Source organism: Oreochromis aureus, linkage group 2 (genome assembly GCF_013358895.1).
Source record: "Oreochromis aureus strain Israel breed Guangdong linkage group 2, ZZ_aureus, whole genome shotgun sequence".
NCBI lineage: Eukaryota > Metazoa > Chordata > Actinopteri > Cichliformes > Cichlidae > Oreochromis > Oreochromis aureus.
In genome coordinates, this window is record NC_052943.1 from 7,783,017 (window position 1) to 7,801,147 (window position 18,131).

Sequence of the window (18,131 nt, forward strand, 5' to 3'; positions counted from 1 at the left end):
ATCAATATATGACGTAATCTAGTGATACCTTACAATGACATCAAGCGATGACAGTAAATCACAACTTGTTGTAGTCCAATATTGCAATATAGAGCTTACTTAATGATTTGCAACATTAGAAAAAGGTGTAAAAAAAAAAGTTGAGTCAAATTTGCATGCTGGTGCACAGAATGTAATCATGTTGCTCCGTCCTATTTGGCAAATAAGAATTGCTCTCCAGTTTAATAGATTTAGAGCTGTTACGCAAATTGTTTTTGGTCCAATACAATCTTATCTCTGCTTTCTGCCTGCGGCTCCTCGTGCCTCAAACCTCCCGCAGTTGCTCAAACTTTGGAAAATGTTTTCTCTCTCTCCCCGTCTCTGCACGTTCAAATCGCTGCTGCAGAAAGCGGGCACCGTCTCTTCTAGCTTCTAATTTAATGTGCTAGTTTAAAATTCTCAGTTGCTATTGAGAAGATATTGTTTCAGATTTGACTTATTTGTATGGACTTAATGACACCATATAACAAACACTATTATTGCCTATCAACGTGTTATAACTCTATTATTAGTTACATATATATAGTCAAGTCTTTAAGTTGTTAAGTCTGCATGTCTTAGCCAGAGCATGTTGCAAAAAGGTTTCAGTAGGGCTCTGAGTGAAACTCAATTCAATTCAATTCAATTTTATTTATATAGCGCCAAATCACAACAAAAGTCGCCTCAAGGCGCTTTATATTGTACAGTAGATAGCACAATAATAAATACAGAGAAAAGCCCAACAATCATATGACCCCCTATGAGCAAGCACTTTGGCGACAGTGGGAAGGAAAAACTCCCTTTAACAGGAAGAAACCTCCGGCAGAACCAGGCTCAGGGAGGCGGCCATCTGCTGCGACGGTTGGGGTGAAGAAGGAAAACAGGATAAAGACATGCTGTGGAAGAGAGACAGAGATTAATAACAGATATGATTCGATGCAGAGAGGTCTATTAACACATAGTGAGTGAGAAAGGTGACTGGAAGGGAAAAACTCAATGCATCATGGGAATCCCCGGCAGCCTACGTCTATTGCAGCATAACTAAGGGAGGATGCAGGGTCACCTGGTCCAGCCCTAACTATATGCTTTAGCAAAAAGGAAAGTTTTAAGCCTAATCTTGAAAGTAGAGATAGTGTCTGTCTCCCGAATCCAAACTGGAAGCTGGTTCCACAGAAGAGGGGCCTGAAAACTGAAGGCTCTGCCTCCCATTCTACTTTTAAATACTCTAGGAACAACAAGTAAGCCTGCAGAGCGAGAGCGAAGTGCTCTAATAGGGTGATATGGTACTACAAGGTCATTAAGATAAGATGGGGCCTGATTATTTAAGACTTTGTATGTGAGGAGCAGGATTTTGAATTCAATTCTGGATTTAACAGGAAGCCAATGAAGGGAAGCCAAAACAGGAAACTCCAATAATAAGTCAGGTTAAGTTTTAACTCTAATTTCACCCTGATAAGTTTCACTGCCGATTAAAACCTTTTCCAAAATACTCAAACGGGCTCAGAAACATTTGGGGGGGGTGGAGGTGTTTTTCTTGGTTAATGAATAATAAATTTTTCACACTTACGCTGACAAACAGCTTAATTAATTACCTTTCATTTATTTTTGTACCAATATCACTGGTGGTGGTTTTTCAGGCAGGCAAGTGCTGGAGATTAACGAAAGGTTCTTCAGTGAAAGAAAACAAAGGCAGGAAAAAGCCGGCAAAGCCAGACTAGGAAAAATAATTACCAAATGGCGAATCAAAGGTCTGGAGGCAAATGTGGAGGGAAGGCTCAGAGATGGATGCGCAGTAATAATGAAGCGCAGGTAAACTGGACGGGACAATAAAGCAGCAAGAAATGTAGTAATCCTTCAAAATATAACGGGAAGAGTTGCTGACCACACAAACTCACACAGACACACATAGTATTTTTATTCTCCGCTGATGTGAGAGAATGACATCCTTAACAACTGACATATTAGCGGACAATCCCCTCACTCTTATTTTCAGCCGCTTGAGCCTCCGTTCCCTTTATGACCAGAATCTCCAGCAGGTAAAGAACTGCTTCACATAAACTACTCCAATCTCACCAAGCCTGCACAGCACAGCAACCAGCTTCTACCAGCTGCAGTCCAAGAGGACTCGCTGGAGAGGCAGCTGATTAAAATGTTCAATTACAGCTTGTGATATAAAATTATATGAAACGTTTGCAGAGGAGACGCTTAAACCTGCATGCTTTTTGAGTGTGTACACAGGTGCACACGTGTGCAACCAGGACACAACACTGATGCTAACAAAATAAATAAATACATCAAAGAGTCCAAATCGGTGGTCAACACTGCGCATGCTGTCAAAGTATACAAGGGAGGCACAAAAACATGAGAAAAGAATGGAGAAAAATCGACGGACAGTGCAGACCACGACAGCGGGCCTGCTGCTTCTTTCAGAATCAAAACTTCAAACTGCATGTGTGCCTCATTGTTGAACAGCCACTTATCCATCAAAGACTGGAAGAAAAATCCCGTCTGAATAGAGGACAATAAGCAATAAATCTGCACAACATCTCCGACAGTGACTCTTGATTTTGATGTGTTTGCGTGCAATTTCTATTAATTTATTGTTGCAATTAAGAGCATCCTTTCCATTTGCATAAGAAAAGAAAGGAGGCCCCTTGACAAGAATGCTAATCAGCTTAAACCGAGGCTGATATCTCAGGAGCTTTCTGACAGCTTTTGGCTGATCGTGTGGCTATTTACATCTCTGGCCTTCTTAATAGCGAAAGCACTGGGTGCAAAACACGGGTGGGAGAAACTGCAATCACACAGAGAAATGTTCAAAATTTCTCTCGAAGAAATGTGCTATTTTGACAAGGTGATTTTCCCCCCTGCTCCACCAGGTATAAATTGTCAATCAATTTTTTTCAAGTTGGATACGAGTCCAAACTCCTCATTCCTCCCTCCTTAAGGCAGGATGTTGATATCGGGCAGCTTCTGGTGTGACAGAAGTCCTGGTTGCTTGGCAACAGGTACGAGTTTAGAGTCCAGTGTGAGTGTGACATCCAGGGTAAGAACAACCTGACAGGCCTGTGCTACACACACACACACACACACACACACACGCACGCACACACACGCTTTACCACTGTTGGATGTGTGCACCTTACACATTTCTTGCAAGAAGTGGGATTAGACGGAGCCATCAGTAAACTCCTCGGGGCAGTGCTGACATTAAACAGCACAAGTGTTTGAGAGATCGATGCAGGTACCTTGGAGCAGCCGTACCTCTGGACAACCACGCGTCCTTCATAACTGCACAGCTCCACATATGAAACATCCCTCATCAAAGGCAGCGGGACTGCAGACTGATATGCGGAGCTGCAAGGAAGCCTTGGAACTTCACAGGGTTTCTAAAGACCGAGCCCCTCGCTTGCTGCGGGGGGGGGGTCTGTGGCACCCAGCACGACGGATTTGTTTCATAGACAAATAAATGCCAACTATAACGGCTCATAACGACATGGCAAATGGTCCATCATCATTAAACGTTGGCAGAGCAACATCGCATTAGTAATGTTGTTCCCCATAAAGTCAGCAGTTTATGGGGCACGTCATGTTCTTTTTAGCTATTGACAAAACTATTCATATTCCGCAGATCAAAGTTAAGGAGCAGCCTCCACAACGTCACCTGGTGCTCGCTGCATATCAGCGACTGTACATCATCCAATCAGCGAGTCTATTTAAATAAACAGGTCACTCTCAACTTAAGATGCACTGTTCAAAACGGATCTGAGATCAAGTGTGTTTCTAGCTCTTATAAAAGTGGATGGGGGAGGGGGTAAGAAAAAGAACAGCCATTATAAATTGGAAAGGAGAAACAGGAGCAGATATTGTGTAAAAATAGTGATAACACATTTTCTGACAACCCATCCAGTCAGACACTGAGTTAAAATAAGCTAAAGAGACATCACCTATCAGACGTCTGAGAGGGCTGGCAGGCGGGGGTTTCAGACGGTCTGAAATGCAGTGTGGACAGACCATAAATTTAACAGAGAAACCCAAGGTTATACAGGTAACCAGCAACATTGCTTACATGAATACTTATTTTAACTATGTTGTTTAAAGACGGTGGCCCAGTGGCTTTACTAAAGAATAACAAGTTAAATTAACTGATGATTTGTAATTGGCCGGTTGTCTGCGTGCATAGGGCTGTTTGTGCAGCTGGGCTAAACTCCAGCCCCACGTCAACCTCACTGGAAAAGCATTTAGGGGGGTGGGTGGATGAATGGATGGATAGCGACAAAAGACATGATAACCAGAGAGTGTAACACTTATGTTAACGGCTTGAACAAGCCCGAATTTCAAAGTGATCAAAAGCTAGAGGCCACTTTAAAAGTTTCTAGAGCGCTCGTGTTAATTTCAATTTCAGTCGCAATTTTCGTGTAATTATTCTAATTAATTATCTCTCCTTCTGCCAGCTGCACTGCTGCCACACTTTTCCTTTTTCTACTTTCTTTTGTCACGAACACGTGTGCCGGTAAGGAGCTGCGAAGAAACCAGTGCACACGTGAGAGAAATATTCAGACAGGTTTCTCTGATACTTTCCTTTTCATTAATAATGTTTTTAAAAGGAGATTATTGGACAGTTATTGGCTGCGACATTATGAAGTTTGTTTACAGAAAAGCAGTAAAACCGCTGCACGTCACGGCTTGCTAAGTGTTTGCATTCACCCGTGGCTAGTAGATGTTGACCATTTATTTGACAAACTAAAAAAAGAAGCCCTTTTTAAAGCACTTCCATTCGTATCACTCCGATTAACAACTGTACCAAACTGTGAGAGCAGAGCTGTTAACACAAGAAGGGAAATCAAATTTTATCACTGTTGACTCGCTGAGAATTCTTCCTAATGATGCAAATCCACAAGCGCTCCCTTGTGTGCTCATTTTTTTCTCTCCCATTTTCAGCAAAGAACTACAATCAACTTTTATACTTTTTGTTTTGTTGGCATTATTTAAAGACCCTGACGCCAAAAAGAAAAAACAGAAAAAGCCAAAACAGCCTGCCATCGACAGTCGGCGTGTGAGTGACAGCGAGGTTGTGGGACACGACAGGAAGAGATATAAACAAGCTGTGTACCTGGGAGAATTTGAAGTTTAAATCACCAAACATTTCTCAAAGATGCTCATGTTAGAAGAGATCATTAAAAAACAAAAACAGGAGATTTGTTTTATTAAGAAAAAAAGAGCAGAACGGGAAGGGACAAGCCTGCACGTACACCAATCAAAGCCTCGTTGTGGGAAAATTTTGGAGACTAGATCAGACGTCCTCACCTACCGAAGTGTCAGGCTGAATTGATATCTAGACACTGAAAGTTAGATAAGCATGCCTTTTTTTGTGCCTACATTTGCCGAGGTGCTGAATGTTAATTCCGAACCCTGTAGCCCAGATGGATAAAATGTTAAAACTGTGAGCTCTTCATCTTAAAACAAAGCGGCAGTGTTTGCATATGAATTAATATATTTCTGATTAAATTTCTCTTCAGAGTTTCCTGAATTCCCTTTGTGTCTGTGTGAAGAAGCCGACTGATGTGCCTATCTTTTCATGCATCTCTCAGTTGTTGCACTTCATCCGCTTTTCAAACATGGCTTTGCTATGTACAGCCAGCCACAAGTGCATGCGTGCACGTCTACCCCCCCCCACCCAACCGCCCACCCCCAGAAAAACCTGTCACGGCCACGTTTCTCATTCCCAATCAGTTGTCAGGCTGTAAATGAGTGGTTTGAATTTTGCAGATCGCTGCTGAATCACACCACATCAGTGTCATACATGTTTATGACACTGATGGTGGAGGCGGGGGATTGCAGCACAACGGAGAGAAAAACAAACAGGTCTCCAAGGTGATCGAGAAGATTTCTGAGACTGAAACCAATGTGCTTATTATGAGACTGGCAGGCTAAATAGGCTGGAGGATGAGCCAAGAGCCCGATGGAGCACAGTAATCACTGGCAAATTGCAAATCCAGGTTTCAGCACACAAACACTTTACATAATGATTCTATGAAGTTGCACATGTCATACATCTGTAGCAGACAAAATGCAAAAAAAAAAGAAAAGAAAACTGGCTCATATCTGGGTTGAAACACTGCACAGAAGGAGTCCCAATAGAGGCAAAATTCAGTGAAAATTGGTTATCTATGTGGGTCACAGATTTTGTGTCTGGTGTACCTGTTGCTGGGTCAACAGTCCGTTCAATCAAGTGGTCATCTTGGTGAACCCACTCGCCGTTGCATTTGAAGTAGATCTGCGTGGCCGGGGTGGAGCGGCAGGTCAGAGTCACCGGCTTGTTCTTTACAATGTACTCGTCCTCCGGCTCTACCAAGAAGTGAGGTAACAGGTCCGAGAAGGCGGCGGGAAGCGTCGCCGTGGCAGCGTGCTCAGAACCTTGGAGGATAAAGAGGAGGAAGGGGGAGAAAAAGATATTCAGAGAGATGTCAAATAAAAGTGAAAAAGAAAAGCTTTCAAAGTATTTCAAGTTGTCATGAAAGCAGGAGCTGAACCTTGTCGTACTTCGTTGTTGTGACTGCTTGACTGGTGAGCGAAAATGCAAGAAAATATCTAATGCAGGGATTGGGAGTCCTTGGTGAATTTGAGCTCATACATATGCACACGAACGAGGCAGAAGAAGACAGAGAGAGACAGATGGACAAAGAGCAAAAAAGAGAGACGGAGCCGCGTGGAGCAGAGTTGGCAGTGATGGAGATCGGCCTCGTGTACTCTTGGCTGGGTCGCGGGGATAGCAAAGTCCATGTCTTTACTCCAGCTCTTAATCACAGCCCTTTAACATCACCACTGATGGACCAGCAGCCATAAATCCCCATCTCAACGACTAGGCCACTTCACACTGTGTTATACGGTTCTTCAACCGGGACTCTAACTCTACCCACATTAAACACGACAGGGCACGAGGCAGGGAAGGTTGATGACTGACAGCTAAACAGCCTGTTAACTTAAAATCACTTCCTATATCCAGTAGATGTCTTTTTATTCCTTTAAAATCTCACATGACATATAAATGACATGAAAAGGAAGGAGGCGGGAGGAGGAGAGAAACACCTCGGAGATACGGAGCTGTCCTTGCTCGGATGATGCCACAATTTACGGCAGACTTCTCGCTGAAAAATGTGCTATCCAAATGCTGAGTGACACAAAAGAGCCTGCAGCGCACACATCCTTCCTCCATGAACACACTTTCTCGCTCTCTCTAAACATATTAGCCTTGCGCGAGAGATAGCGAGAGGACACAGAACGGAGGAGAAAGAGGGAAATAACCTCTTTACACCACCGACACTCAAGGGAGACTGGTAAATCCCAAAATAAAACCCCTCTAAAAGGAGTGCGATATTAATTTACTGCCCTGAATCCAATATGGCTGACAAACCAGGCATTAACAACCTTCTCCATCACTCCCTGCGCGGAGGGAGAGGACGGCAGTCCACATCTCACACAATGAAAACGCCAACACTCGTGCTGACCTCTCCCCCCCCCACTCCCTCCCTCTCCTGACGTCCTCCCTCGCCCGGCCTTTGTTCATCCTTACAGCTTGCCGATGCCCGGGTCAGGGATAATATTACATTGCATCATAAATACCAATCTTCAGATGAAGACATTATCTGTCAGTTCCTCCCCCACTACACATTATATTAATGTCTCTCTTTCTTCTCCCTTTCTTTCCCTTGTACCCCTGTGTGCTGAGTTGCTAATTTATCAGGATGAGATACTGTGAGGCGCGGCGCTGCTGCTGTCACTGAACCCCATTAATGTTGCGTGTACATGTTTAACTCTTAATGAAAACTAAATGTTCTGTGTCCAATGAACGACATACATCACTTGCTGACACGTTGCCATTTTCCCCGTTTTCCTCATTTTCCGAACACATTTTCTTATTGCATGCATTTGCAGAGGAAAAAAAAACTAGACAGCTTCCTATTCGAGCGCCTGACATTATCGACTGCGCATGCGAGTGTACGTTTAGGCCACAGTTCATCTTGAATGGAGAATATAATTGCTTTAAAGGAGAGCCAAAAACTTTGCTAATAAACAGTGTGGGCCCGGCAGGTCAGGCTGTTTGAAAATGTGTTGTTCCTAATGATGGCCGGTTCTTCAAGTGGGCCTGATTCCAGCTTTGTGACTACAGCCATTAGCCGGCTGGGCTGACCCCCCTGTACTCCCCGCAGACCGAGGACAGCAGCTCACTAAAACAGTAGGCGAGACTCACCTCGCACCTGCCAGGTTAATCATCTCATAGAGGACAGATGATGTTGAAACAGAGTGAAACCGAAGCCACCCGAGAAGGCTGACAAGTTGTGAAATGACTCGACGAACTCCCGATGTTAACTCGCCACTGTCTTCCCATTTGCAAGGGGTCACATTCAGAGCGAACTCTCAACTTTTGATGATGTTGCCAATTTGTGTTTTTGAGTGTCTCACAAGGGGTGCAAGGGAGGGCGGTTAGCCTTCCGTTTTAATGCATGTGCTTTAGGTTAATGAGGTTAAACACGTAATTTCTTTTGAGAAGCAAATTGTCATTTTATGGAAGAGAATTCAAGTCACGCACCGCTTTATGTCAAACCCATAATGGAGGGCTGATGCGTAGTAAATTGGCTTAGATTATTGTCACGACACAACATACTTCAAAGTCAACGTGCACACACGCGCTCGCTCGCTCGCTCTCACGCGCACACATAGGGAGTATCAGCCACTTAACTGACTTCTTGCGGGTCAGTGCACAAATCAAGACGTACAGCCCTGCATTATATTCCGCTGAGTGTGATTGGCTTGGGCCGCTGTTAATTGTGAAATGCATCCGAGCCCACTGCCAGATCATTGTACGCGCGCAAACAACAAACAGTGGACGCTAAACGTCTCCCTTGTTGATCATACAGCCATGACACTGATTTAATTGCTACAATATGGTGGATGAGTTCCTGGGGCCAGGCCACTGTTTGGACTCCTGCAGATTTTCCTGTAAAGAAACCTGGATTCTTTCTTCTTTTTTAAAAAATTCTTGTTGTTTTTAAAAGAAACACGCCAAGTTTTGCCCTGATATTTGTCTGCAGCTGCTATTCTCTTGAGAGACAATTCAAAACGCACAACCTCAAATGCACACACACAAACACACACACACACACAACAACAAGGGTGCACCAGCTGTCAGTGTGCTGAGCCATGATGTCCAGGACAGATTTCTTGCTTCACACAGACCCCATGACTCATCTGTCCTGCTGACCACATCAACTCCCAAGTCAGGGGCTGAGCACATTCACATGAGGATAAGATGATAAAGTTGTTATGATGCGGTCAGAAAAAAACACTTATAACATATAAATGTTAAAATCTAAAAAATGAAATAATAATAACAATTATATTCCTGTAACGACTGCAACTATATATGCTTGTTTTATATTATCACACAGGATTAGATTTTGCAGCTTTGTAACAGTCTTGTGTTACCAGTCTTCCATACTTCATAATGATTTCTACTTTAGTGTCATTTACTTTGCAGGAGCAGGCCTCTTTATTTCCTTCGTGTACACAGAAAGCTCAAGTCTCTTTTCTAAACAAAACCCAACATACTGTAGATGTGCCCCGCTTTTTAAATTTTGCTTCCATCTACATGAAAAGCAGAAAGTGACACAGTACGGCGATGTCAGCCGGCGAAAAAAACAAAACAAAACAAAACAAAAAAAAGGAAAAGAAAACCGTAGCTGGAGAGGAAATAACCCTCTTTTGTGTTTCTCCCTCACAGCACCAACACATCATATGCCCTTTGGAGCCAATTACATTTTTTTCTCTCCCAACATCATGTCCCTGAAGTAAAGCATCATTGAGCAATCACTGGGCATAATTTACATCAGAGTGATAAACAGCAGCTATAACAAGTGTTTTATGACACCATCAGTGCCTTACGATGTCCTCTGAAATTAATTCAATTAAAATTACAATCCAGAATATTATGCAATTTCTTGTTTGGCTATTAACAGCAAAGCTAAGATCAAATTTGTCTCGACCGCTTTGTTGGTTGATGTTTTCCCTCCGAGTGCCTGGGTTTGTATGAGTAGGTTTCCGGACTCTCTTAAACAACGAGTGTCTTTATTCAGTGATCGCTCTAAACGTAACGTATGTACATAATGGTTCTGGGAAGAGAAGCGCTGATCATGTCGAGTTAGAAATGCTATCTATACGCCCGTGACGGCATTTACATCGAGAGTGAAAAATGCAGGAAAACGAAATAGGATGAGTGCGGTGATGGGGGGGTGGAAGAAAAAAAGCTTCCTCCACCATCATATATAATCTGCTGCACGGCTGACTGATGTATGTTTGTCCCCAGATGAGAAATATTTACTCCTCCACATGTCTGAGGATTCAGAGTACATTTTTCAACGAGACAAACACGCTTCAACAAGCACTCGAACCACAAACACAGACTCATTCGGTATCAGAAGCATTCGTGCTCCCCGTATACTGTACACTTACACGCCATCCTGGAGCCAAAACATACATATGAAGCCAAAAAAAAGTGCATGTATGCAAAAAAAAAAAAAAAGACCACAACAATGCAAAAGAGCAAACGAAAACAAAAAAAGCTGCTCACAAACCGCTTTGTCTTTCAATCAATGAGAGGTGCAGAATTATGCATGCAAAAAAACAGAAATGCTAAAAAGCAAAATCACACTATGCAATATCCCTGGTCATTAAGGTCGGTCTGCAAAACAATCAATTACTGTCAGCAGATATCCACCAGTATAGAAACTGCTTTCATGCATTAAATAAACATGTACTAGCACCGGCACCTACTGCAACCCAAACTTGCATCAGCATCAGTTGTAGGAGGATGCAGAGGCTTTAAAACTATATTAATAACTAAGAGTATGAAGGACAGAAGGAGAATATGAGCCTAAAGGAGGAGGATGAATATGTAAATTGTCCTCACGCATGCCACATATGACGTTATTACATCCCCCCCACCCTTAATTGAATACAAAATTGGATGCTAAGCATATAGCGGTGATGCGGGCCCTTGCACATGTGTTTGCATATATTCATCCTAGATACTAATAACGTGCTGCCCACAGTGCTCCCGAAGAGAACATTTCCATAATAGATGCGCTTCTGAAGCTTCAATCTCATCGTCAACTTTGAGAAGTGCCTTCAAAAGCCGGAGACATAAATCATCATTACTCAAAAAACAGGCGTCTCTTTGTTTATGTGATTAAATGCTTTTGCTTGTTTTGTCATTAAACAGTTTGTCAGTAGAAGGAAAGAGAGGGGGAAGAAAAAAAAAGAAAAACAAGTGTGGAGCTGTTGTGTAAATATGGTGCAGAACAACACCATTAATGAGCCTTACACCTTTGAACAGGAGCCTACACATTTACTTATTCCGGTTTGTTGATTCCTATTTATCAATTTTCCTTGTCATCTATTTGAAGTAACACCTCGGCGGGGGTTGTGGTGGTGGCGATGGTGGTGGTGGGGGATCTAGGCAGGGAAGCAACTCTGTGCCGTCTAGCACCGGCTCTGACACCCCGCGTCAGCCCCCCACCTCCCCTCGCTTCAGCTCACCTTTCAAGGCGACGGCGTCATGAAAGACGCATTTGCCTCGAAACCTATGAGACCATTTTAAGTTTTCTGTCAGGGTAAAAGAGCTGACATTTTGAGAGCGCAGCGTAAGTGAGAGCGCGCTGGAAGTTGAGCGACTTGATGCGAGGATTTCTTGTCTTTGCAAATGTGCAGTTTGTGCAAAAGGTGTGTGAATAAATGGCTGAAAGTGATGCTTAAAGAGGAGCAGCACAGCTGGGAGCTGGAAACCTGCGCGCAGAGAGAGTTTGGGATTTTAAACAGGTCCGTGGTGATTCCGAAATCACGTTCTTATTGTCGCAAGTGCCGTTGACGGCGCGGACTGAGGGTCTCCAAATTAGACGAAAACATGCATATTCATTGCTCGAGTGCCACAGCTGATGCTTTGTGGCCATTCATTTCCAGATGTTTCTGCACACAATCCGGTCTTTGGGCTGAATCGGCCTCTCACACAGTCACTTTTTATATCAGTGGTTTCATTGCTGGCTGTAACTTCCCAGTAAGATTATTTAGCGACTACACTTACTTGGGTGTGTTACTCATGTGTGTATGCGATCCTCTTTGACTACAAATTCGAGTACACAGTAAATTAAGCATGAGAGCACTTGGCCATTTTGTAGGAAAATGAGTAAATAAATAAACTTCTGATCATCACCTTATATTAAGGGCTTGGTTTTAACTGAAAAATACATAATTCAAAAGGAGAGCATTGCAAAGATCAAGTTGCCTTATTACTGAGTAGAAATGTGCTCTTCTTGGAGCATGTATGTCGAAAAATTACTTGAGCTCCCCTGAAACAGCATAATAGGCAGGCGGAAAAAAAAATCATCATTCAGAAGCATCGCTAACTGCTATTCAGTGTTTGGAGTAAAAAGGTCACTTCAACCAAGCAAAACATACAACTGAGAAAACAATGAAAGGCCAAAGATCAAGTACTTTAAAAAGAAAATGAAAAGAAACTACTGAATAATTTTGGAAAATTCAAAAACTAAAAAGCTGAGTGAGGAAAAACGTTTTTATTGCTCTCCTGTAAAAGTCTGCACAAACACGAGACACGTTTGACAGATTTGGCTCATTTTAGAGGAACATCCAAAACGCCTTGCTGTAGCAAGACTCGCAATGTAAAATGCCTCCCGATTCTTCAAAGCTTCACCTGTTTGGCACTTCGTTGCATGATGTTTCTCAAAAGAGCCACGGAGATTTAAACACATTTGACTTAATAACTGCACACAATCCTCAAAGGAAGTAAAGACATCCACCGCTGGCAGGAGGGGCAGAGCCCAGTCGCAGTCTTTGCCATGCGAGGCACGCGCTCGCTTGCGGATTTGTCGTCCCCTTGCGCTTAGCCGGAAACGAGGTTATCCAGAAGCAAGTTGATTATAGGACTCGAAGCAGGCATTGGGAGAAACGGAAACGCAGACGGAGAAGTAAAGGAGGCCTTAAATCTTTGAAATGGAAGTTAGGAAATAATGAGAGGGAGGAGGAAGAAAAAGACAAAAGACAATTTAGATTACCAAATTAATCCTTTAATTACCAGGTATGCCTACAGCTAAAATGGCATGGTTCACACACTGGATTTTACAAGGGCAGAACAATCAGGAAAGTGAGCCAGAGTGCCATAATTATCCAAAACTATAAACTTAAGAATAAATAAATAAATACAGAATGGCGACATCGACTACTGGAGGACAAAACTAAATAAAGTGTATTAGCACCCAGATTCAAACCCTGCTGAGGTGATGGATTCTTCCATCGGCGTTCAGTCTTATTATAGCATTATTTCATGATCCTTTTGTGCCGATCAGAATAGAAATGTTTCATGAAAAGATACGAGCAATTTTCTATTGCTCTAATCTTTCCTTCTAAGGCAACAAGACCACCTAAAAATACTAGAAAAACGCTCCCCTCACTTTAAGAGTCAAAAGTTTTTGTTTGTTTATTAGTGATTCTTACATACGCTTGGTTAGGATGCTGGAAAAATGGCACTAACTGCTATAATGTAATATGATTCAACGCTCATGCTGCAAATGCCGCTTTACAACTAGATGGAAATGTGCTCTCTTTCCGCTGCCCTTGCAGCAGTCCTCACAGAAAACGCACAGAAAAATCACTTTAGTGTCTGTCCAAAAAAACATGTTGGCAACGCAACAAACCGAACACAGAGCGCACACTTGCTGATGTCTGCAGAAGCTCCTTAAAGTTTTTCCAAAGGCTTTTCGACACAAACTATATTAAACGGACCCTTGTGACACTTACCAACCACCTTAACCCGCCTATTCATTTCTCTTCCTCCTCCTCATCTCATCATTTACCACCTTCCCAGTAAAGATCCTGTTAGAAACAAATAGAGGGTGACTTCTATCTAATTACCGTGACGGAGCTCGGAGGCTCCTCGGCATTAGACAGAGAATTAGAACACAATACAAAGATATGATCAATAACGAGGCTAAGACAAACCATCACCTGTTCAACTTTAATAACCTTAACACAATGGCAGAGCCAGCTTTCCAATTTGCCATGCCACCAGCACTTGTAGAGGTGACACACTATGCTACTGGATCTGCTAATGACTCACCATTAAGGTGGAGGAAGCACATGCTCAGTGTTTCCCACAGAATTAGGCTGTATTTTTGGCAGTACGGGACAGGGTATGCATGTGCACACAGCAGAGTACCACCCAGACTTTCTGAAACTAAACATTAAATAAAGAATTTTTAAAAAAATAACTGATTGCACATTTTGATCTGCTCTGCATCATGGGTGAGTTCAGCATAATGAGTAGGGACACATGAAACTGCCATGTTATATACAAATCTCTGTAAAAAACAGTTGCAGGATGTAGTCAAAGACAGGGTAGCAGGAGTCACTGAGACTGCAGGACAGACAGCTGAGTGACATCAAGGACAACGGTGACTTGGTGAGTATGCCACTAGAAATGGGGAGTTTATCTCCCCCATCCAGTCTATGCCAGCAAGAAAGCATTGAATCACAGTTAACACTGTTCACAAATGGCAGAGGTTCTCAAACTGTGGCGTTTGGAACCAGGCAGCAGGTGATGTGTGGATGTCTGGGGGAAAGTGTCTGCAGTGAAACTAAGTTGAAAGAGTTAGCTGATGGTGTGTAGTAGAAATTCAACTTTCATTTTTAATTAGTAATGAGTGATAAAAAATGTGAGGAAATGGGCATAAAGAGAAAAAGCTTAAGAACCAGAGACATGAGAATGAATGACCTGGCCTAAAGTGAAGATCTAAAGTAGATAATCAGCAGTGTGGGGATGGTATTGGTATCAAGTCATACCATTGGTCTGATTCTTTCTTTGCATGTCCGAATGGCTAACAGGAATTAAAAGGAACAATATACGTAAATAATAAAAAATGCTTCCATAGTGCAGCGGTTTACACATTTACCTAACAAGTGAAAGATTCACAGTTTTATCCCAGTTGAATCTCTTTGGGTTTGCGTTAGGAAAGGCAATAGTGCAGAAAGTTCTGCCAAATCAAACAGGCTAAGCTAACCGCTGTGGCGACCCCTTGTGAACAAGAATAATCCCCAGTGCCTATGGCCAGAGGACTGCAGGTCTTGCAGTGTCTTCTGAACACCATTATATCTGAACAAATTTTCACGGTAGTCTGTCCAATAATCGTTATGAGATTTCATTTTGCACCAAAGTGGTGGACAGACAGCAACTGCTATCCTTTTAGCCATGCTTCCAGTGGGCTGTTCACCCCTGATCCCTCACTTGAAGAGCCATAAAAACACAGATATATAAGGAAAGTCAAAGAGGAACATCAAATGCCAACTCCCAGCTTCTATAATCCATGACTATGACGAGATTAACGAATGTTCTAACGGCAAGAAATGCAGACATGTGGCAGCGGCACTGTCAAAAAAACAAACACATTTACCACAATGTCACATGTTCACAAGCAGCAGAGACTCAAATCCAGAGGATCTGGACCTGAAAGAGAAATATAACTGGGAATTATGTAGATAAGTGTGAACCTGTATAGAAATGAAAGGCAGAGCTGGTTATCTGATATGACTTTCTCCCCCAAAGCAAACCAAAGCGCATCTGAACTGTACGCGTGTTTAGGGTATCAGTCGAAGGCAGCGGCGGCGTGCAGAGTGGGGAAACTCATTTCAACCTGAACAGCTTTCTGATTATTCTCTAAGTTTTTTTTTCCCCTCCCTCCTCTCCGGCAGCTCCTTCCAGTCCTCCTGACATGACAACCAAAAGCAAAGACACACTGGCGGCTGTGACTTAGCAATACATGAATACAAATCGGTTTTGGAAGAAGTACCGCTTTCATTACTCAAAACACACCATCTATTCCATTTCAGGTTAATCTACCTAAGAAAAAAAAAATTTAGTTTTCTTAGCCAATTTGAGGAAGTTAAATTACAAATGAAGTGCTAACAATAGTGAAGAAAATGAATCCCGAGTGTGTGACAGCAGCCACATGTAAGAAAAGACAAAAGATAGATAAGGTTCAGTCAAAATCCCAGCGAGTGTAGCTGGCTCGACAGCTCAGCTTCCTCACTTAAATGAATATTCTCCTCTTTGAGGCTGACTCATGTTATTTGGCCTTTAACTGTGCATTGGTAATCACTCATGTAATTTGTACATGACTCCCTACCTAGTCATGTACATTAGGAGTGATGGCAATAGTGCCCTAAGAACATGCAGTATGACCCTGTACACTTAGAGGTGACTAATAACAATAATGACGCAGGCTGATGCGCAGTCACCGAAACATTTACCATCAGTGAGGTGAAAATAAAAGAAACTGCAAATGGAGGAAATTTAAAAAACTGAAGAAAAAAAAAAGAAATCTGACGACCAGCTGCTCAACAACACATTCAAATGAAATCACTGCTTCCTAAAAATGGAGTTTCTACTTGTTTTTCCTCCCAGACAGTCTAATTTGTTTTGCTTTAACAGCATTGAAACTCGAATAAAAGGAGCTAAAAGATGGTAACGCACTTGAGCACAGTGCTTGTTCTGCCTTAACCCTGCAGATCAGACGTGATGTCGTGGGCTTTAAGCTACTTCAGGCTCCGACTGGTGATGCCTACACAATGCAATTTAAACACAAAACTCCCACCTTTGTCTGGAGAAAAATAAAGGTGTGATTTCACCTGATGAAAATTGCTTTAAAGATACAAAATGTCAGTAGGTTTGTAATGTTTCATTTGCCTAAACACACGACATTAGACATTATTATACTGCTCAAAAAAATTTAAAGGAAGGCTTTATCAGCGCATCAGATCTCAATGGGATATCTGATAAGGACTGGGTAATCTGTTAAGAATGAAAGAGTGCTACATCGTTTGATGGAAATAAAAAGGATCAACCTACAGAGAGCTGAATTCACAGACACCATGTAAATCAAAGTGAAAAAATGATGCGTCAGGCAGGCCTGACGACGGATGGTGTCCAGGCAGATCTCCTCGAGGTCGATCAGTTCCTTCATCCTCCCAGAACTGTTTGCATTCTTTTGAGTGCAGGCATTGTCTCACACCCAGAGAAACCCAGAACCCATGCTGGTGCAGTGGGTCCCGATACCTAACTGCAGTCAGGGTGCCGCTGTCTAGCCTGTAGAGGTCTGTGCATCCCTTTGTGGATATGCCTCCACAAACCATCACTGTCCCACCACCAAATGGTCATGTTGAACAATGCTACAGGGTTACCATTCCCCATGGCTTATGTAGACCCTTTTTGTCACGTGTTCCGGGCGAACCTGGTCTCACCTGTGAAAATCGTAGGGCACCAGTGCTGAACCTGCCAATTCTGGTATTCGATGGCATATGCTAATTGGGCTCCACGGGCTGAGAAGTGAGCACAGTGCCCACTAGAGGATGTCAGACCCTCTAGTGGGCACATATTATACTCCATCTTGGAGGGGTTGGACTACCTGTGTAACCTCTGTAGCACACACACATTTTGGGTGTTGTCTCATTCTCAATGTCATTAACAACAAAGGAGTTGAAACTGATTATGAACTCTCCCAGCTACTTAACTGACCACAGCAATATCCAAGAAGTTTATTAACCTGATGTTATACTCTGTTCAAAAAAATTAAAGGGACAAAATTTAATAATCTGTACAAAAACAAGTAATGGAAAAGGACAAGAAGCAGAATAATCTTATAAACTATGTGTACTGTTGGATTTAGCTAATTTTATTGAAATAACATTGTCTGGGACTTCATTATATTCCAGACTAATACACATTTGTTGGTACCCAAATCACTTTGGGACAGACTTTTTTGGACAACAATAGAGCTCCACAGGGGAGGAACACGAATGTCAAGTTCTGGATCAAATAACACGTGACCTTAGCAATAACAAAACCAAAGCAGTATTGGAATAAAGTACACCGAGTTCCTTTCCTTATCCACCAGGACAAGACACACTGGGCCTTGTGCCTGAGCCAGATAAGCAGCACACAGGGCTCTTCCTCCTGGGCCGTTACGGCAAGTGATGATCTTCTGACAGATGAT

At 42.6% G+C, this 18,131-nt stretch overlaps 1 protein-coding gene across 3 annotated transcripts in view; it reads right to left on the bottom strand.

Moving 5' to 3' along the window:
• unc5a (unc-5 netrin receptor A) overlaps nt 1-18,131 on the bottom strand; it is a 154,262-nt gene that overhangs the window by 67,550 nt on the left and 68,581 nt on the right. For all 3 annotated transcript variants that reach the window (XM_039616623.1, XM_039616619.1, XM_031745260.2), the window contains exon 2: nt 6,220-6,435. In XM_039616623.1, coding sequence (XP_039472557.1) covers nt 6,220-6,435 — 216 coding nt within the window. The remainder of the gene's footprint in view (nt 1-6,219; nt 6,436-18,131) is intronic.